The sequence below is a fragment of the Chelonoidis abingdonii genome, chromosome 10 (genome assembly GCF_003597395.2).
Source record: "Chelonoidis abingdonii isolate Lonesome George chromosome 10, CheloAbing_2.0, whole genome shotgun sequence".
Classification (NCBI taxonomy): Eukaryota; Metazoa; Chordata; order Testudines; family Testudinidae; genus Chelonoidis; species Chelonoidis abingdonii.
The window spans coordinates 12,904,331-12,927,162 of record NC_133778.1 but is presented as its reverse complement, the minus strand read 5'-3'; the positions used below and the strand labels follow the sequence as shown (position 1 = coordinate 12,927,162).

At 43.0% G+C, this 22,832-nt stretch overlaps 1 protein-coding gene across 1 annotated transcript in view; it reads right to left on the bottom strand.

The window, feature by feature from the left end:
• Positions 1-20,380, bottom strand: part of ERBB4 (erb-b2 receptor tyrosine kinase 4) — a 1,039,775-nt gene extending 1,019,395 nt beyond the window's left edge. Inside the window, exon 1 of the mRNA XM_075069950.1 lies at positions 19,906-20,380. Within this exon, the coding sequence (XP_074926051.1) occupies positions 19,906-19,987 (82 nt within the window). The 5' untranslated portion in view covers positions 19,988-20,380. The remainder of the gene's footprint in view (positions 1-19,905) is intronic.
• Positions 20,381-22,832: the final 2,452 nt, after the last annotated feature.

The following is a 22,832-nucleotide window of genomic DNA, read 5'->3' as shown; positions in this document are numbered from 1 at the left end:
AGCCAGCCCTGGTGACCCTTTAAAACAGGGTTGCAACCCACTTTGGGGTCCTGACCCACAGTTTGAGAACCACTGCTCTAGGCAATACGGGCAGGGCTTCTGATTTTCTGTTTTAACCGACAAACACTGATAAAGCACTCCCAAAACAAAAGACAAAATTGGCATTATACCTAGAAACCCAGGAAATGGTTACTTGTGTCTAAGGACTTGTGTACACGGCGCAGTAATGTGGACTACAGAGGTGTGATTTCTCAAGCACATTAACAAGCTGTGCATTAACTGGTCAGTGTAGACCCTGCCGGTGCTCACTAAAGGTGCCCTAATGCATTTTAACATAGTGCTTTTGAAACTGTACAATACAAGACCATAATAGGGAACATTAAAGTGATTAGTCTATAAGTCTATATTGCTGCAATGAGCAATGTATATAATATATACATTACAAGGGATACTTAGGACAGCAAATCCCCGTGGGATCTTTCATGTCATCTTTTTTGCACGCATAATTCCCATCAAAGTGACTGGGAATTTGTATGGAGATGTTTTCCAGGATCAGGTCCACAATGACCATAAAATTTGAAACATATTTAAACTGTTGCTTTCTCTAAGCATCTCCCTACCCTTGTCACATTTTTCTTCTCTGGAATCTCATGATGGATGATGAGTCAAAATGTATTCAATAAAACATTGGCATAAACCAATGAAATGGTGCATCAAAAAAAAGAAAAAGAAATTTCTCAATGCCAATCACACACAATGATTGTGGTTCTGGTCGCCTTGTTCAAATCTGGAAAAAATTCATTATAGTCAAGCATAAGGTAGATTCCATAAGCAGTGTCATAATTGTCAAGGTCATTACTTTCAACCAGCTCATATGTAAAATTAAAAAGACAATGGTGTGTGATTATTATTTTGCTGAGATGCTAGATGATTGCAACTTCTCTCACTGGAAAGTCCTTTCAACATGATGACATATTTAGATACTAAACTGGAGACATGGGGTAACATTTTCAAAAATGCCTCAGTAACTTAAGTTCCTAAGTCCCCTTTTCAAAAGTGACTTAGGCACTTAGAAACCTAATGCCTGGTTTACATTGTAACTACAGTACAATTTCTGTACTGGTACAACTATGTCAGTGATGGGTATAACTGTCTACTAATATACTGGTACAATCCCTACTGCAGATGCTCTAATAAAGGTACCTTATACCAGTATAGCTTATTGCTCTTCTCATATGGGAATAAGCTATACTGGTATAAAAGGGGCTTAGACGGGTATAACTGCATCCACACTAGGAACATTGTACCATTTTAATTATCCCAGTAGAGTTGAAACGGTACACCTTGCGTTTATGCCACTATAGCTTTGTTGATCAGGGGTGAGAAGAGGTGTGATATCTGACTGACATTGCTGGAAGAAGTTCCTACTGTAGGTGTATTTACTGGTACAGCTTGTCTTGCTTGCGGGGGAGACAGGGGGTTACAATCCCAGTACAAAACGCCGCTTTGCCAGTACAGCTGTGTCCACACTAGGGCTTGGCCTACATTTAATAATGTACACCAGGAGACCTACATTGGTTAAAGGTGTGATTTTTTTTTAAATCACCATAGCTATGCCAGTATAAGCCCTAGCATAGATGCAGTTATGCCAGAAAAAAAAAATGTCCTTTTGCTGATGTAGCTTATTTTGTTCAGGGAAATAACTTTTGCTGGTATAAGCTGTCTGTAGGAGGAGGATAGTTATACTGGTCAACCCCTTCTAGCATACGAATGCTTGGCTGGTATAGTATACAGTTATTCCTATCCCTGGTACAATTATCCTATACTGGTATTCCTACTGGTAAAGCTCTTCTCTCTGAGATAGAGCCTCAGTCTCACTGAAAGCCAAAAAGCCTTATGCTCTAAGTCACTGGTAAATTAAAAAAAAAAAAAAAAAGAACCCGTCATCTTTTCTCCCCACTCTCGCCCTCTCCATCCCCTGCATAGAAGGGAAATAGCAGCTTTTGAAATCAGCATGGTGGTCTAGTTGTAATGGTCAGAACCAGTATGTGGGAGAGGTGTCTTCATTGTCCAGCAGAGACTGGGATTACTTACGAAATGATGAACGTGCACAAGAGTCAACAATGGCCTTGCCAGAGACAAAGAGAGAGTTGTGACTCTGATAAGTGCCGGCTGGAAAAATTCCAACCAAACATTTGATTGGTCAGAATTTGCTGAAATTGAAACATTTTGCAGTGACAGTTTGAGTCTGCCGAAGTGCCGATGGAACCCTGCCTGGTTTCCTGACAACTTGCTGGGTTCCTCACAGTCAGGGACCCCAGGACTTCCTGAGTCTATGGCTCTGGGGCAGCTCCCAAGCAGACTGCCCCAGTTTGAGGGCTCTATTCCCTTTCATCAAAAAATTTGAAATATGTTTGGTCTTCATTCCAAATCAGAACTAAACTGAACTGTGAAATACTGAAATCTCTGTTTTATGGAGTTCCCTTTCTCTGCCAAGCTCTAATTATGGTCTCAAGAGGGCGTCCTGTCCAAACCTCCCTCTGAGATGAAGAAAACAGCCACAACACAGAGCCCTGGAGTTGGAAAATTTAGTATAGGCTTGCATTGGAAGGCAATCTGCTCTAATGGCATGTAGGATGGGAATGTGGATCTCTGTTGCTATGTAAGCAGCAGGTTAACACATTGGACAGTAAATTTACCGTAGTCTCCAATTAATAAAGATACTTAAGCACATTTCTAACTTTATACACATGAATGAGTTCTTGCCTCCTAGAAACAGGACCATTTTTGCTTACAGACCCTTATAACTTATATCTGGGGTTATAATTGACATGTTAGTTTCCTCAATTTTTCTTAGGAGCCACATGAATCCCCCTGGCTCCTAAAACATGGGATCCATCTATATGTATGTCATAGCTGATTAAAAAAAAAACAAAAAACAAACTAGTGTGCTTTGGATGAACGGAGGAGGAATCAGACAGGCAGTTATGTTCCTCCTGAGATATTATCTTTAGGAAAAAAATCTGAACCTGAAATTCATAGATACCCAGGCCAGAAGAGACCACTGTGATCATCTAGTCTGACCTCCTGGATAACACAGGCCATATAGCTTCTCCAAAATAATTCCTCGAGCATTTATTTTAGAAAAACATCCAATCATGATTTTAAAAGTGTCAGTGATGGAGAATCCACCAGGACCCTTGGTAAACTGTTCCAGTGGTTAATTGCTCTCACCTTTAAAAAAAATTAAGCCATGTTTCTGGAAATAAAATATAGGCAGCATAACAGAGGCAGCTTAAGTTAGGGGATAAGTAATTAGACTGGGAGGCAGGGCTCTGAGTGTTGTTCCTGGTTCTGTCACTGACCTGCTGTGCAAACTTGGGTCAGTCACTTCACCTCTCCATTCCTCATTTGTCTTCCCACCCGCTCGCTCTGATCTCTCTGAATTGTAAGTTCTTTGGAGCAGGAACAGTCTATCACATTTGTACAGAACCTAGCACAATGGGGGCCCGGTTTCGGTTTTAATACAAATACACTAATTACAGTTACAATTCTGGAATACAAATAAAAAAAAATAAAGTAAAATGTTTATTATACAGAGAGTGAACTTTGGCTACATAATTTACCAATAATTTTCTAATACTTCTATCCAGCTGCATGTGTGTTGGAATTATCTCATGCTTATGCATCCAGATCATCTGAAGTTAATAATATTCATTCTGGGCAATGTTGAATTTGCTATGGCATGCCTTATATCTTGGAAGTATTTCCCTTCAAATACTCAATATTGTTTATTGTGTGTTAATTGGAAGTTTAAAGGTACCTCTCTGACCTCACGATCTCTCTCACGGTAGATATGCCATTCTTCATTTACAGAGATATAACAGTAACCTTTCAATGCAGATGACATGAATAAGGATTTGTGAAGGAGGAGAGGAATACAATCAAAAATATGAAGCTGTGCTTTACACAATGAATATTTAAGACCGGATTTGCAAAACTGGGTAATTTTGCATGCAAATGGACAGTTACACATCTAACTGGCCATTTGTGCATGCAATTATATGCACAATTACCTGATTGCATAATTGTGTGGGCTTAATTTTGTAAACTAGGTCTTTCATTTTTGGTTCAAACACAAACACATCTAATAAATAGACATTGACTTTTTTTTTGGAGGCAAAACATCAAGATATATTGAACCAAAAAGTAAATATCAATTGAGTATGTTGAGGTTTATACTATTCCAATACGAATAATGGGCCAGGTACATGGCTGATGTAAATCTGGGTAGCCCCGGTGAAGTCTAAAGAGACACACCAATTTACTGAGCTGAGGATCTGGCCCTTAAAATACTGATGTTGTCAATACAGGCACATGTATTTTTACAAACATTTTAAATATCCTCATTAGACACACTGGCAAATTTCCCTATTGTGGTCATGACTTTCTTTTGTGTAACTGTGTTGTTGTTGTTTTAAAATGACATTCTAAAGGGAAATGAAATTAGAAGTCCATTAAAAAGGTATTATTAATAAGCCAATCAGGAACTAGGTGTGTGGATATGATCTAATCAGCTGCACCGTGACGTCAGAGAAAATTACTATTGGCTTTGAAGAATCAAGTACAATGCAGTCATTTGCTTATGTGATCTAATTACTTAACATTGCTGCATAATTTAGTATTGGTGACTTCCGAAAAGAGTGTGGGGGGGGGGAACCCCATAAACATATAAACTTTCTGGATCACCGCAAGTCTATTTTCAATCAATTACAAGCTAGAATATTTTTCTTTTGTGCAATAATCCTTTAAAGAGCATCAATTTTCATGAGAATCTCATTCATGATTCTCAGTCATTTTTACACGTCAACCAAAAGCTCTAACATTAGCTGTCAGAGCCCTCAAGTTTTGGCCAAACATCAATTTTCTGTGTGGATGATGCATTAAATGTAAGACATTCATTGCTGTTGCAGGCAAAGTAATATAGCAATTACTAAGCTATTTCTGACTTACAAATCCATAACTAATCATATTGTTGGAAACCAAAACACAGAGAGGGGGAAAAAAATGGAGTTAAAAGAATGGTTAAAATAAAGACAAAGAAAACTACCAGATCCATCAACATGTATTGCAACCCTAAGGGCACCATACTGAATACTTTGCTCTCAGGCCATGAACACCGCTTTGAGAGTTTGAGCGTCTTTGGTAAAATAGGAATACAGCTATTGCTTATGTAGATTATAAAACTCTTTGGCACAGGGAACCATCTTTTTGTTACTAACATGTTACTAAAATGCAGCCCTAATCCTTGATTGTTCTCTTTAGGCACCAACAGAATACAAATACTAAATAAAATAAAATGATTATTAAGCAGTTATTCCAATGGTTCTTAACCTACTTACCATTCTGGGCCGCATATACATCTCTCTCTGTGTTATCTGTGCCACATCCTCACAATATATATACACTACACGTATGGCCCTGAGGAAGTCACATAGGCCGCAGCTATGTGCTGATTGGGCCTAGGGTGACCAGATATCCTGATATGGAAGGCTCTCTCTTACATAGGGGGCCTATTACTCAGCACCCCATCCCTTGCTATCTGGTCACCTTAATTGGGCCATGGGTGGAGAACCACTGGGTTCTACTACATCAAGGCTGAAACAGCACACTGAGATCTTAGGACAGAAAGCACTCCAGGTCTGATCCTGCTCCCACTGAAAATCGATAGGATCAAGTCATGTAAGTGCAAAGTACTACAAGACATGTTAGTGATGTCACTAGACTCTGGAAGGTGTGCACTGCATTATTAATACAGAATTTCATTATGGTACATGAGGCAGCACTAGATGTACAACTTAGTCCATGTCTTTGGTATGTTATGCAGCACTAAAACAATTAAAATGCTATAAAAGTTATGAGCTTTTCTTGGGTTTAACAAAGTCATATTTCACAGATATGATCTTCCCAGTGTGAAATGCTAGTATGACTTTCTCTGTGAACTCTGTATTATCTAAAAGGTATATGTTTTAAAAGAAAGCTTCAAACTGCAAGAACCAGAAGCTAAATTCTACCATAAGTAACCCCAATATAAACTTCAAGTAACCTAACTCACTTCTATGAAGAGTATTCTCAAAAGACAAGCTCTCTCTCCAAGAGAAGACAAGAGGAGAGAAACAAACTGATTACACTACTTGCTATTTATATAAAAATATTAACTCAACTGTTTCTGTTAACTCCACTGACTTCAATGGAGTGATTCCAAAGTTATGCCACCATAATAGAGATCACCCATATAGATTTCATCCATACACTGGAACTAGTAACTGAGTCAGCTTGCAGAGGGCGTGAAATAGCAGGGATCAGATCTCAATTTGCTAAACAAAATTAGCTGCATGTCATTCTGCTTGTGTATCAGGTTCCTCTCCTCATGGCCTGCTAATTCAGGCAACAATCAGTACAGTACAATAGAAAAAATAATAGAAGTATCTTTCAAAAACAAAAAACAGTTACATGTGTCTTTTTGTCTTCTTTACATACAGCTTTTTGCACAATCAGTATTCATGTCCCGCACTATGTTAATAGCCACTAAAGAATTATATCTATCAACCACTTCACTCTCCCAGTTCATGGGGAGTACATTTTTAGAGCACTTGATATATCAACAAGGACAATGGTTGCTAAATTTGAACTTAACAACAACTGGGAAAAAAAAGTTAGCTACTCTACTGATATTTTTACACACTAGAGAAATCTCTCGAAATACATGAGGTTTTTTTCTTTTTTTAGTAAAAACTTTTATATAAAATTATACAACACTGAACTCTAAACATTACCAGATCTTCAGGCAACAACCATTTTAATTTAGATGTGTACCTTTTATTTATTTCTTTACCGTCAAAGATAAAGAATAAAAATATGCACATTCTAACTTAGCTTTCATGGGTCAAAAATGTTGAACAAAGTAGTTGAGTGGTTGCCAAAATTCATTTGATACACACACCAGTCTGTATACCAGGATATTCAAGGATCTAGTGGAAAAGAATAAGACTTACAAACAAATGTTGATCATTTTGTCAAGCTACTGTTACGTTATTGAACTACCTAAACTTTTAGGTTTAAAATGTTCAATATTTCAGTATTATTTAAATGAACACAAGTAAAGTATTCCCATTATTCTTCACGTTGGGCTCCAAAAGACTCAGTCCCATAGGTAAGCGATGCTTCTGATGAGGCTGTGAGCACGCTTCGCTCCCATTGCTTTCAGTGGGGGTGGAGAACACTCGGTACCTCACAGAGGTCCCAATTTAGCAAAGTACTCAGGCACATGCTTCTCTTTCATTGTGGGGCGCAAACAGCAGTGTAGACGTTCAGGCTCAGTTTGCAGCCCGGGCTCAGAGACCCTCCTCATTCATGGTCCGGGCTCCAGCCCTAGTCCAAACATCTAGATGGCAATTTTACAGCCCTGTCACTTGAGCCGAGTCAGCTGACCCAGGCCCAGTTACAGCTGTTCCACAGGCCTTTTATTGCGGATGAGACGTACCCTTGGGCACTTTTAAAAACTGTGCCCAGTGTCTTTCTATTGACTGCTCAATGGAAGCAGTGTCTGTCACCATCTGTGAAGCTGGAGTTAAACTTGTGTCAATATTTCCCAAAGTTCTACATTTTTCCAATTCATTTATTAAAAAAACTACTAATTTAATATCAAACAAAACTAGGTATAAAGGATCTTTTGACAACAAGACTTTTTTTCCATGCCTTTTATAAACATCCGCCTTTGTTTGCCTTGGTTACTTGAAAAAAAAAATTAGACATCTTTATTTCTTAATACACGTCTATCAGGCAGTTAGTCTACTGTTTGGTCCAATTACTTGGTGCATTCCAGAAAACTGACATGAAATTTTAAAAGTAATTTGGGATGTGCAGCACCTAACAGCAGAAGCATCCTAAAAACATTCAGCCTCTAGAGTGCTGGAGAAAGTGTAACCTCATGAGCAAAAACTGATAACAAGGGATTTGATTGCAAGAAACACACGATGACAACAGGGCAAAGGGACACTTCTCTTCACCCCCATCTGCAAGCAGGGCTCAGGACTGCTACTCCGGACAATATGGGAAAGAAGAGTGGATGCAGTGGATCCTGGTTACGTATGTAACCACAGGCTAGGGCTTTTAAGAGCTGCAGTGGAATGTTGCTCACAACCATTGCTGAGGTGACACTGTGCCTCTGGTCAGTCACAACAAAGAAGAAGTAAAGAAGTAAAAACGCTGACAGCTGAATGTAAACAGTTTCACACAAGACATTTACTGGTCCTACAAAACCCAGGAACAAGACTGAACATTCCAAAGCGCCATCTACTGACACTTTATCTATTAACTATTTTCATATATGTGTGTGTCTGCTTTAGACAACACCTACGCTTCTATCATGCTGCAAAGCTCTCTTTGCAGAAAAGTGGAACAGTGTTGTGGGGTCTCTGAACCCAGCAATAGCAATGAGGTGATTCGTGTTCATATGCAGCCTTACGTGGCTATGTCAGAGATTGTGGTGCAAATCCTTCAGAGTATGGTACATAACGTCACCGTACAATAGGACAGACAGCAAAAGTTTCAATGGCTTTTTCTGAGCCACAGGACTAGTGATGGGAAAAGAGTTTACCCAACAGGTCATAGACTTAGACTCTAGGACTGGAAGGGACCTCGAGAGGTCATCGAGTTCAGTCCCCTGTCCTCATGGCAGGACCAAATACTGTCTAGTCTAGCAGGGATGGCCATTTGTCATAATCACAAAAGGCATGTTATAAAATACACTTTAGAGACCAGAGACAGAGTGTGTTTTCAACCTTAGGATCTGATCCTGCCATGAGAGAAACAGGCTTTTGACAGCAAGAAAAACCTCTACACACTGGACCACACATGCCATGGTGCCGTTGCAAAATGAAACTACACATATGTACAGCTGTCTGTAGAACAGTGCCCTGGAAAGATCTACATCACACATCTTCATTTTGTGCCCGTTGCGCCAGACATGGCTTTAGTAGAAAGGGAGAGCCTGAGTGTCCGTAGGTTGTATATACAGACTACGTGCTGGTGAGGTGTGGTATGAAAGTTCTATCCATGTGACTTTAGCATGGCTGCATTACAAGCAACAGCCAGCAAAAATGTGTAAGAGACCATGTACTCTGCAGGCATATAGCACATGTTACCAAACAAACCAAAAAAAACCCACACACCATTACAAATGGCTAGGAGTTTTTAAAAACAACTTACCAGTACGATTTCAGGCCTCAATATCATTATTATAACCTTAGTTACCGCAAGTCTAACCACACAGGACTCAGAGGAAAATTATAATTAATACATTTTAGAAACTCCTGAAATTTACCTAAAAGACCTTTTCTTTGCATAGTAATGTCACATTTTTAAAGATCTGATAACATGCAAATCTTCCAGCTGTGTCCACTGCAATTCTCCCATTTCCGGTAAGAAAAGGTCTGACATCACGGGGTACTAAAGACAGAAGCAAAAGCTGTATATCACTGGAAAGTGGGGAACCTTCCTGATTTTCTACTGGTAGGAAGGTCCCATTTCTAGTCCTAATGGATCCCAGGATATTAGAGTCTAATCCTACTCCTGATGCAGGACTGAATATTGCCCATTTTCCACCTTAATTCAGGGAATTCAGGGAAAGGAGGAACATTTCTCCAGCAGGCTGAAAAAAAAAAATTGGCAGCTGTCTGAAGCCGTTGAGAGGCTTGGAACATTAGGAGTAGTCCTGGCAGACATGAGGCAGTGGACGCTGTAGAAATGAGGCTGTCAAAGATGCATTAAACATTCCATTTATGACATGACTCTACAACGGATCACATGGACTCCACCGCCAAGTATGTGCTACATTTATATATGTACATCCCCGAACCAAAAGTAATAGTTACATCAGCACCCTTAACTCTAAGTTAACTATAGCACTACCATTAAAAAAAGAAAATAAATAAATCAGTTAAGATCACTTACATAAGTGTTCTCCTATCCTACAATATTAACATACAAAAATTCAAATGTACAGACCCCAGCAACAGCCTTCATAGACTTACAGGCCAATGTAATGTAACTGATCTTAGAGTTGTGCTCTATCACACAAACGCTTTGGGGCTCAACCCAGACCAGCAAAGCGTTAAGTCCCCACTCACCCTGCTACCTTGGGTGTCTCTGGGTCATGCAGCTTTGGTTTGACCCCAGCAGCCTGTTTACAGCATAGTAGCTTCACCTTGGCTTTCACCAGTCTGGCTACTCCTCACAAGGTAGCACCAATACCCTCCAAGTTTCAAGTTTTCCCAAAACTGTCTGCCCTGTAGCATCCAATCCTTCTACCCGTAGCACTCACAGAACTCTAGTAAGTTCGCTGCTTCTTTAAAGAGACAGTACACAGCACCAATCTGTTAATTTAGCTAAGGGCTCACTTCTGTGACAGACAGCACTGAGATGGTGTGTAGAAAAACTAAAAATAAGTGTATCAGCAAACAACATAGGATTAAATGTTTCTGGTTTTAAGCTTTGCCTGAAAAACACATTTTAAGAATATATTTCCAGCACTTATTTATGTTTCTTCATCTATCACCCGTGTATATGCCACGGAATAATATGAATCACCAGCATGTCGCCAGTTTACATACAATACCTTACATCAATGGTTCTCAAACTAGGGCTGCCGCTTGTTCAGGGTAAGCCCCCTGGCAGGCCAGGCCAGTTCGTTTACCTGCTACGTCCGCAGGTTTGGCCGACTACAGCTCCCACTGGCCGCAGTTCGCCACTCTGGGCTAATGGGGGCTGTGGAAAGGGCGGCCAGCACGTCCCTTGGCCCGCATCGCTTCCCGCAACCCCCATTGGCCTGGAGCAGTGAACCGCAGCCAGTGGGAGCCACGATAAACTGCCTTGGCCTGCCAGGGGCTTTCCCTGAACAAGCGGCGGCCCTAGTTTGAGAACCACTGCTTTACATGTCATTAGGACCATATACTCACCTTTCAGGTAGAGAATGTCAGACCCGATAAGTTGTGTTATGCAGTGCCAACTAGCAGAGGCCATGCCAATAAATTATTCTGTATACTTAAAACATAAATATATGTTTACACAATCTTAAACCCATATTTACACAATACACACTAAAAGCTCCAAAGAAATCATAATATATGACCATGTCAACAGTCATGCATTATGAGAATTATTTTGAATTTCCATAAAAACAAAACGCTTAATTATATCCCATAGATTTTAATAGACTATTATGATCATCTAATCTAACCTCCTGTGTAACACAGGCCATAACTTCAGATTAGACTGAAGCATATGTTTTAGAAAAACACTTCATCTTGATTTAAAGATTTCAAGTGACAGAGCAACCACATTCTCCTTTGGGAAGTTGTTCCAATGGTTCATTACCCACACTGTGCACCTTATATCCAGTTTGATTTGTCTATCTTCAGCTCCTAGCTATCAGATCTCGTTATGACTGTTTGCTAGGTTAAAGAGTCCTCTCCTATTCTAGGTACTTACAGTCCAGATCAAGTATCTCTTGGATAGCTAAGTAAATGGAGTCTCTTACATCTCTCACTGTCAGGCAGGTTTCTAGACCACAACTGTCCTTGAAGCTCTTCTCTGAAGCTTTTCCAGTTTCTTCAATATCCTTTTAGAAGTCTTGACACCAGAACTGGACACCATATTCCAGTAATGGGCTCACCACTGCTAAAGAGAGAGGAAGCATCACCTCCTCACTGGTCTCCTGCTCATATATCCAAGGAGCATGGTAGCCTTCTTAGCCACAGCATTGCTTTGGGAGCTCACGTTTAGTTGATTACTCACAGTGACTCCTACGCCCTTCTCAGAGGCAGTATTTTCCAGTATATTTTCCATCCTCCCCCGAAGTGTGGCCTACTATCCTTGTTCCTACATGTATGACCTTGCATTTGGCTGTATTAACATACCTGGGCCCTACTGAAGTCAATGAGATTTTGCCAAAAGGGATCAGGATTTCACCAGAGCCGTTTATATAACTTTTACTTCTGGGTCAGTGCAGAGTTTGAACTCGGGATCTCTTGCACCTCCAGTGACAGTCACAGCTCTAAGCCAACAACCCACTTTATCAAAGAAAAGGGACTCTCCATTTCTTGGTCTAATTATCCCTCCTGCGTGAAAAGGAGCTTTAGTCAGCCACTTTCGCAGCAGCATCCCCTTTTTCTTGGGCATCACAGAGCTATTCATGGGGCAAGATTCAAGCATGGGGAGCAGACTGACCATGGAGAAAAGCGTGCTGAGCCAGGAGAGAAATGTGCATCATCTCATACTGACCTCAGAGGAGGTCTGTAATTACATCTCCATAGCCCTTGCATGCATTAGAATCCTCGAAACATAGGGCTAGAAGGGACCGCGAGGTCATCTAGTGTAGCCCCATGAACAAAGGCATGACCAAGTAAACCTAAACCATCCCTGACAGGTGTTTGTCCATCCTGGTCTTAAAAAACCTCCAGTGATAGGGATTCCACAACCTCCCTTGGAAGCTTACTGCAAAGTTTAACAATCCTTATAGTTAGAAATTTTTTTCTATCTAACCTAAATCTCCCTTGCTGCAGATTAAGTCCATTATTTCTTGTCCTTCCTTCAGTTGACAGAGAACAATTGATCACCATCCTCTTTATAATAGTATATATATATTTGAAGATTGTTATCAGATTCCTCTCAGTCTTAGTGTCTCAAAATTCAACATGCCCAGGTTGTTGGTTTTTTAACCTTTCTTTGTACATCAGGTTTTCTAAATCTTTTATCATTTTTTATTGCTGTCTTCTGCACTCTCTCCAATTTGTCTCCATCTTTCTTAAACTGTGGTGTCCAGGACTGGACACAGTACTGCAGCTGAAGCCTCACCAGTGCCAAACGGAGCAACACTATTACCTCCTATATCTTATACATGACAATGTTAATACACCCCACAATGGTATTCGCCTGTTTTGCAATTGCATTATATTGTTGACTCGTATTCAATTTTTTCCACTATAATTAGTCTTGGCAGAATTTGATTTCAATACTTTTATAACTTCTATGGATAATGTCAATGTTTTTTAAAAAATGCTTAAAAACATCGATTTAAATGTTCACAGTTGCACAAAAGCATGGGAATGGGGCAGACAGGTCGTAATTATGTAATGACTATAGACGTTGAGATTCAAAAAGTTAAAGCTTTATAACCATTAAAACATGTGATGTTGACAGTTTATATCAAAATATACAAAGTAAGTATCCTTAAATCAAACTCTTATAAGTTCTCAAGCAGCATTTGTCTCACTTTGCCACTCTGCGAATTTCTACTATTGACTCTCTCTGATGAAATCTGTATTTACCAATAAAAATCTAATCCTTCCAAACTTAACTATGATCTCCAGGTCATTTTCTGCCAGTTATTCCCCATTTTGTAGCTGTGTAGTTCTTTGTACTTGTCCCTATTGAATTTCATCTTGTGGATTTCAGACCAACTTTCCAAATTGTCAAGGTCACTTTGAATTCTAATCCTGTCCTCCAAGGTGCTTGCAACCCCTTCCAGCTTGGTGTCATCCACAAATTTTTTAAGCATGCTCTCCACTCTATTAGCCAAGTCATTAATGAAAATATTGACTAGTACTGGACTTAGAACTGACCCTGGTGGGAACCTACTAGATACGTCCTCAGTCTGACAGTGAACTACTCTTTGAGTAAGATCTTTCAGCCAGTTGTGCACCCACCTTAGAGCATTTTCATCTAAATCACATTTCCCTAGTTTGCTTATGAGACTGCCATGTGGAACTGCGTCAAAACGCCTGACTAAAAATCAAGATAGATTCTGTCTACAGCTTGCCCCCATCCACTAGGCCAATAACCCTGTCCAAGAAGGAAATTAGGGGCATCTCAATTTAAAAGGAGGGCCTGGGGGTTGCTGCCACCTGCAGATGCCCAGAACAGCAAGAAACCAATGGAACTGGCTGTCTGAAAAAGCAGTTTTCTGATGTGTAGAATACAGAGGTATCAGTATTTGCAGCTGGAAGTTAGCTGTAGATATTTACATGCTTTCTAATGGTAACCATCTTCTAATAAAGCTTTTTGTATAAGAATGGCTGTCTCACATGTGTGTGTTGCACATTAATTCACATGTACATCGTAAACAGATTTTCTGTTGTTTGATTTCCTATTATTTTTAATGGAGCAGCTGAATATTTTACAATTTCTACCGTCCCCTATAAACCAATGAGCATCAAACCACAGAAAAAGCATGTAGATTAAGTGAAGGATCTGGTTAATTTCCACAGTAACAAGAAAATTAAAGCCACTTTTAAGAATAACTCAGGATTCTTAAATGGCTCGAGGACAAATTCAACCCTGGTGTAAGCCAGTGCAGTGTTATTGATTTCAGTGGAGCTGTTTACACTTACAGTAGACTTGAATTTGCCCTTACAACCTTAACTTGTGACTTATATCATTCTTTAATACAGACAAGGAAGAGAGTCAGGAATAGCTGTCTGAATTGTTAATGCCGAATTGGATTTTGCTTACTTGCACGCATTTAAGCCAGATCCTCAATATTATGTCGTAGCCTTATGTGCTTTATTACAAATGCAGCTCTCAGCACTGCATACAGTGCACATGATCACATTCTGCCCTCTTTTAAAACCAGACAGCCCCGGTTCTGTCTGTTGGGTTCTGCAGGTATAATTAAGAGTAGAATCTGGCCCTCTGTATAAACAACTCTGTCGATTTCAGGGATGCAGAGTATAAATACCTGTTTCACTGTTGCTCTGCAGCTCTCACCTGCCACAAGAATATCTGCCCCAGGCCCAGAGCCACCTCCGTGCCAGATCTGCCGCAGCCATTCACAACACAGGATAAATTTGGGGGCAGGCTGCATGAGGAAAGGGGCCTGACCCAGGGTCTTGTTACATCAGAAATTCTGCATCCCTGCAACTGCCTACCAGAGCGATTGTAATGGGAATACAAGTTGACTGTCTTACCCTGTGCCCGAGACAAAACTGCCCCCACCAGCCCACAAAGGGAAGCAGCATAGTCTGCCTGCATTCTAATCCCCACACTAGTCTTGGTCCGGCCCTAGATGCCCAATCCTGGGGTCAGAACTCCAGCTGACACATCAGTGGAGTTTTACCTGAGTAAGGCCTGCAAAACTTTGGGTTAGCCTGAAGCTGGAGAACATAATGGGAAACTATTCCTCTGACGCTGAACAAGTGAGCTGCAGCAAGAGACTATATTGCCCACTGAGTGGATTTCACTTTCTCAGGGCCTGCCTCCATCGTCCCCAACCGGATGCTGAAATTTCTAGTTAATATTTATTTTATAAATCTTTTCAAAGGCATGTGGGGCTCAACTCCCAAATATCCATTGCATTGCAACAAAGAGGCCAAGCATCAAAGACAGCGGCTGGAGATGAGGCACGATGCAGTTTTCAAAAGAGGGCCCATCTGACATGACCCAGAGAAGAGCTTTGACTTGAGCCTAATGACGACACGGCACATCAGACTGAATAGGCTCATCGGGAAGACGACAGTGGAAAAATATTTTAAGTACAATTCATTTCACAGAGCAACTGGACATTTCACATAGCACAACAGTTAATTTTGCTGCAATTATTTAACACTTCTGCAGTACTGTAGATCAGAAAAAGGAGTCTGTGTATTGGCAATTTGCTAACTGAGCAAGGACTGACCTGTTTCCAAGTAATAGCACAAGGTATTTTGATCATGGGACCCAATTTAAACTACAAAGACTATGCACTGCCAATAGTATACAAACAAACAAGGGGTGTACACGCTAGCTTGTTTTTTAAAAAAAAAAAAACTTCCCAGCCAAGGGAAGCAAGATAATGAAATTAACAGCTCTTGCTACTTCCCTCACCCATAGCAGTGAAGGTGTAGGCATCTCAATGACCTGCTCAAAATAAAGAAAATATTTAGGGCCTGATCCAAAGCCCATTGAAATCAGTCGGAGCTGCCCCCCTTCCTTTTCCCCTCCCCATCAGGCCCTCACTACTTACAAACCAAAGCACACCTGTACAACCTGACATGCTAATTCAGAGGGTGCCAAGCAGAATGTGTCAATCATGGCTCAATAAGTGCTTAGAATTAAAACCGTTCCTTCCTTCTGCTCCTAATTAAAAACATTTTTCTTCTTGTGTGGCGTGGGGAGTAAAGCATTTTATCCAAGAGAGATGTGACGCTTGCTGGAAGTCGAGATTTGGCCTTGGGAGTCAGCACTTTGAGGATCTGCAAGTGACCCTGGATCAATGCATTTTTATTTTCTCTCAGGAATAAATATAGGCAAGGGAATGGCTTTGTGACTGGTCGGCCGGCCAGCCAGCCATATCTGATTTATCAGAAAGGAGGAATAGAAAGTGACTCAAGGAGCTCCAGCAGCGCCAAAGTGGAAGGTTGCTAGGGAAGAAAGAGCAAGGAAGCAAAAGAAAAGTAGCATGAAATAGAAACAAAAAAAAAGTATAAATATAAAGGAAGGGGAGGATACTATGCAGGAAGAAGAAAAGAATGAGGAAAAGAAGGAAATCAGAAGAAATAATAAATCTGCTCTCTACTAAGAATAAGGGCTTGTGAAATAAGAAATAAAATAATTCATTTACTGATATTAACCAATCAAAAAAAATGGCAAGGGAAAATCTAAGAGAGAAACAAAATAAAAAAAAAATCTAATAGGATAGCCAAACTGTTAAAGAAATGACCACGTGCAGAAAAAGCAGCATTTAACTAAAACCAAAATGTGGATATAAAAGGTACATCATTATGAAAGCAACAGAAAACATTTCAGTTCTTTTCCAACATAGCTCTGATCTCAGTTACGTAAAAATAGGAACACAGACCAAGTCAAGAATATGTGAATGCACCAGTCACTGGTCAAACTTCTTCATCTCCCCATTATTTAAAACAAAAAGGAAATGTGAACCATTTTACACCCTCTTTTTAATGTTTAACTTAAAGCAACTGACCCCTAGAAAATATATCCAACAAAAAATCACATTACATTGCTATCATTAGGTCAGCATACAAATGCAATATTTGTCAGGAGATCTAAGCAGCATTATTCCATCCAGGGATTCCAAACAACTTTAAAAACTGAGCAAGCGTTTGACTCCTAACTTCCTGAACACATGAAAACTTCGAGCATCCTGAAAGGAGTTGAAGGAAATTTTACACAATGCATTTTCCATAAACATGTAGTTACAGTGAAGGGAAATGTACATTTAGGTTTTTGTTTTAAATTTTCAATATCATTAGCCAGTTTGTTGTACATGTAAATAGGAATCCAACTATGTAGGTTTACTTGGCAATATTTGGAAACACCTTAAAAATATAAGGGGAAACCTTACTTATGTGTCTCAGGAATAGACCTAAGTTAAACAGTGTAACACATTGTTTGTGGACCCGGAATTATTGCTTGCATTTGTCCAGGAGGCAACCTACCTGAGTTTGTGTTTCCCTTCTGCAAAATAAATGAAATATATACTAACACCTTTTTGGGTAAATCACGCATGCACAACAGTGTAAGTTACTTCACAGGAATTGTTCTGCTGCAGGATGTAACAAAATGATACTCTAATGGACTGTCCCTGGGGATGTCATAGGACATCTTTCAAATATCTTGAAGGGCTGCATCTATGGGTCAACCAGTAATTTTAAAGGAAACAATTACAACTCTTTCTTCAGGTTTCTTTGAAGAGAGATAGAACTACCAGCCCTAATGATTTGTACTGGGAGGGGGCAACATTTCTATTCTATTCACATACACCAGTAAATAAGGTGCATTCCTTCTGCTCCTTAAGAAATTAGCATTTCAAAAATATGCCACTTTCCCCTGAACTCCAAGCGTGTCTAATAATGCGAGAAGCAGATTGTCTCCCCTAGTTTCCTTAATTTGTTTCATCTAAAAGCAATTCACTCAACATCTTGTCGCCCTCTGGCAGCTTAGTTTACTTATCCGCACTTAATTTCCCATTTGGACCAAAACAAACTCCTCCAAACTGCTACTGACTGAGGGAAGCTCAATATGTAGGTACTCGGGAAGAATCCCTCCCGCACACAGAGAACAAACAACTTGCTTTTATGAGGTTGGTTCAAAATTAAAGGGCTCTCCCTCCCTCTTCCACGCAGAATAGTCGCAATTCGCAGAATCACGCGTCTTTCAACGAAAAGAAACACACCAAATAGCTTTCCTTTCTCCTCGTCGCCTGTCGGGCTCGCTTTGCGTTTTAAAAACTCGAGCCTGGCTTTTCGGATCACCCAGGATTGTGGAGCACGCACTCATCAAACCCTAAGCACGCCAGTGGCTTCACTTGTGCTTCTGACAATACAAAATACAGAGATGTCCTACATCGAGCGGAGAGCGGCAGAACTAACTGGGATTTCAATTCCTTATAGAGAAAATCTGACAAGAGCTTTTACAGCGAGCGTAACCCCAACAGCTCGGTGAATACCGAACTGCTGGGCACCAACAGCTGAAGCAGAGGGAAAACCCGAAATTCCTATCCGCTCAGCCTACATGCCAGCCTCGGCTGCTCTGGAAGGGGTCAGCACGCATAAGCAGCCCCCGTGGAAGGGCAGCAGCAGGAAACCCCCCAAAGAAGGTTGCCTCCAGCGGGTACAACCCCTGAGCTAACTGATGCGTGCTGACAGCACGGTGCACAGAGAAAGTCGGGAGGAGCAGACAAGCGTGGGAGATGCAGAGAGCGCCTGCATGCGAGGGTATTGACAGAGATCCATCGAGTACAACTGGACCCCCCCCCCCGATGTGTTTAAATCCGTGCGTTTTCACTTGTTTGTGATTGGGGGGAGGGACATACTACAGGCAAGAAAGGCTTGAACTTGACACCCGAGTCCCTATGTTACACTAGTCCTGGGCTGGGGTGAGACTGTGCAAACGCCCCCCGCCCCCCGCAGCGTTTTCCCATCTCGCCTTTGCAGAGCCCCCCCGAGTCCGCTCCGCTTTGCAATCATCCAGCGGCTGCAACTTCGGAGTGCGGGGCTGCAGCTCCCCTCTCCTGCGAGGGCCTCGCAACTGTCCTGCACGGGGAGAGCGGAGCGGCTCCCCCTCCGCTCACGGGACCCGGAGCCGAGGGTAGTTTAGGACGGGACCGCAGCCAGGAGCCGCCGCTGAAGGGCACTTCGGGAGCCCAGAGCCAGCAGCAGCAGCAGCATGTTGGGCGGGGGGGTGAAGTTTGTGGCCAGCCCGTGTCGCCGCTCGGCTCTAAAGCAGGCAGCGAGGGCGCAAGCTATTCATGCAGAACTGGGGGGTGGGGGGGTATCTGGCTAGTAACGCTGCAGTTTTCAGGGGCTGCCTGCTAGCAGGGCAGATCCTCCTCCGCCCAAGCGCTGCAACCGAGCTCCTGCGCCGGGGAGCCGCTAGCCCCGCAGAGCGCCCAGCTGTGCCTGGCTAAGGCGGCCCCGCGCGCAGGTGGGGAAGGGGAGCTCCCCGACCCCCTGCTGGCGCAAAGAGAGACACCGGCATCAAACCCGAGCGCAACCCTCAGCCCCTGTCCTCGCTCCCCAGGTGGCGGAGGGCGAAGCGCTCTGTGTCTCCCCTGCAGAACACACACAAAAGTAGCCACTGATTGATACAGATATGTGCCACCTTTAGGCAAACAGGCATGGCCGGAGCCGAACACTCGCTGCCCAAACCACAGGGAAATACTGCGGCACAGAACTAAACCCAAAAGGGGAAATAAGGCAAAACCCCGGGGAAATAAAACCGGATCGGCTCCGGCTCCGGCTCCTCTCCCAACTTGCAATACAAACACAAGCCGTCTCCCTGCACGAAATGCACCTTCCAAAACCCCAAGCGGCAGGTTTCCCAGCTGCCTCTGCTTTGCAAACCCACCTGCCTGAGCCGCGCCGGGCTGGAGGGTCCCGGAGATCACCAGGCAGCTGACCCAGCACACGAGTCGCTCTGCCAGCTTCATGGTTCGTTGAAAGGGCGGCCTCAACTCCTGGCAGCGATGTTACATGGTCCAAATGGCATCTCCCCTCGGCTGCGAGCGTGGACCCCGGAGCCCGGCTGTGGGGACGAGGAGCGAGACACGGCGCGTTTGCTCCCTCCAGTCCCGGCGTGGAGTGAGACGCTGATTCCCTACTTGGCAAATCTGTTTGCAACAAGTTGTTCCCCAGAAGTCGCTGGCTCCCTGCCTCTTAGTCCTAGTTTCTCTCCTTTTTCCCTTCCTCTCTCTCTTCTCTCCCTTCTCCTGGCTTCACTTGGGGGGGGGCGTTATTTGGATGTTCCCCTCCTCCTTCTCCTCCCACGTGTCCAGGGGCTGCAGTACTCCGATCTCAGAGCGTCAATTCCGTTTACTCCCTTTCCCCGGCTGCTACGCGGAGATTAACAAGACACCCCCCAAAAAAAAAAATACACAGAGGAGCAAGGAGGTTGGAGCAACACACAGCAAGCCCCGCCTCCTCCTGTGCACAAGCCCCGCCCCTTCTGTGGACAAGCCCCGCCTCTCCTCCCCGCTGACAGCGGCTCGCCTTGATTGCTGCGCTCCGAAAGGCGCTGCCCGGCTTGGGAAAACCTGTCACGGGCGGAGGGCAGCAGGCAGACGCGATCCCTGCCCGCAGGTTACCATGGAGCAATGCAAAGGCAGCCGCCGTCCGTAAACACAACGCTGTGCCGGCGAGAGACGCGCCTTTTAATGGCACGGTGTTTGATCAGCTGCGCGTTGCAGCCGCTGGGGTTTTCTGTGGGTTGTTTCCTTCTTCCAACTCTGTGTAATCGTGGGGGACTTTGCTTTCCCCGCCGTGCAATCAGCTGTTGCACCTGTTTGTGCTGGGGAAGGGGTTGTGGTGCAAACGCAAGCTTCCTTTTAAAGCGGGCTGAACCCTCATTTGTATTTGAGGGGTTGCCCCCCATAAAGGGGGGCCGGGTTGCGAACCCAAATTGAACGCGCTTCTCATTCAGCGGCGCCTGCGATAAATCTCGCTTCAGCCATTTCTGGCCTGAGTTTAGCCCTGTAGAGCTGCGCCAGCCCCTGTGGAAATAATGCAGCTTGTGGCGGGGATGGGGAGGACCTTTTCCAAATCCAACCCTTTGCGAGGAGTGTGTTCGCTTTAAAGCGTTTTTAGCGCAGCCGCGTGTCCTGGAGGGGCTGAGCAGCGGCTCCTATTGCAAACTGAAAGGAAAAGTGAAGTGGTGGCGGCCCCTGATCTCACACACACCCGCTCGAAAATGAAGCAGAACTTTCTCCTCTGGGGTGGGAGTCAGCTGTGTCTACACTGAGCTACTTACTCAGGCGACTGCAAATGCACTGACTGGCCCAGTAGGGTGGCAGGTCTGCGAGGCTGCAGTTTGCTGATTTCCCTTTCAGGTGGTATAATTCAAGAGAAAATAAATGTCTGGCGCTCCTATGACTCAGTTCGACAGATGGGATTGCTCCAAAAATAATCCGAAGGAGTTTTTAATAAAGAAGAAAGGCAGGAACTATTCGGGATGGAGGAGCTGCTGCCAATTCAAGTAATCTGGAGTCTCTTTGCCCCTGAGGTTTATTACTGAGGGGAGCATTTTAAAATGAGTTAGAAACTTGCTTGGAACAGGTAACCTTCTGTAATTTATTTAAGCTTTTGAGCCTGCTCTTCTGACTTCGGACAGCCCTTCCCACTGGCAAAAAACTTCTACTAGTTCTCCAGCTGCTGCCCCTTTCCTCAACTTCTGCAGTGACTCCCCTCAAACCACAGCTCTCCCATAAACCCTGGATTCCTTTCTCTGCACATTTATAAGACTCCAGCAGGTAGCTTTTTAGGCAACCTCCTTGCTGGGCCTTTTGCCCCCATAACCTAAAATCTTTAGTGGTTCAGGGCTGTGAATCACCCAGTGCATTGTGCATGCCAGCAGACTTCAATGTACTGGTGACTCTGGCCTGGCCCTGTAATCTTCAGCACACAGGTGACTGCTTGGGGGAAGAGGCCTGAGCTCAAGCAATGCCAAACACTTGCAGCAATCATTGACTTAAAGGGTAGGTGTGGGGGTGCAGAACTTATGCTTATCAGGCCCGTGGGGTGTTATGAGTTGGGAGGAAGAAGTGGACTCAGCCTGTGCTGGGAATTGGAGAATGGGAGGAAGTAGGCTGTTGCTTCCTAACTAAACCTGAGGAAAAGGTTGAAGTAGGTTGAACATTCAGGCAGATAAAGTAACTGTCTTAGTGAGCTAGCTAATGCTGGCTTTTTTCTATACAGCTTTTTGCACACAGACTTACCCCCAATTTACTTTTATCTGGTTTTCTACTTTTTGGGAAGGCAGTAATGAATGTGATTGGTCCAATGACTCATCTTCCACCTAGCAGAGACATGAGGTGGGGTGAAGTAATACCTTTTATTGGACCAGCTTCTGCTGGTGAGAGAGCGAAGCTTTTGAGTAATACAGAGCTCATCTTCAGCAAAGCTTGTCAGCCAGCCAACAGAAGTCAGTCCAGTAAAAGATATTATCTCATCCACCTGGCTCTCTAATATCCTGGGACCAACGCAGCTACCTACACTGCATACTTTCACCTAGCAGTCATTCTGAAGCTCCTTTCCTGACACATTTCCTTTCTCCCACTGTGGTTAGATGACTATTGATCACATGCTTATGTCACACTGGGTTATTCTAGTAACATGGTCTAGATGTACAAGTGTAGAAATAAGCAGCACCTATGCAGACATGTAAACCTGCACGCAGCTACAGTTACCAACCACTGTCAGGAAAGTGGGCTAGATGGACCCTGGTCTGATCCAGCATGACAATTCCTAGCTTCCTATACCCCTGTGATGAGAGAAGTACAA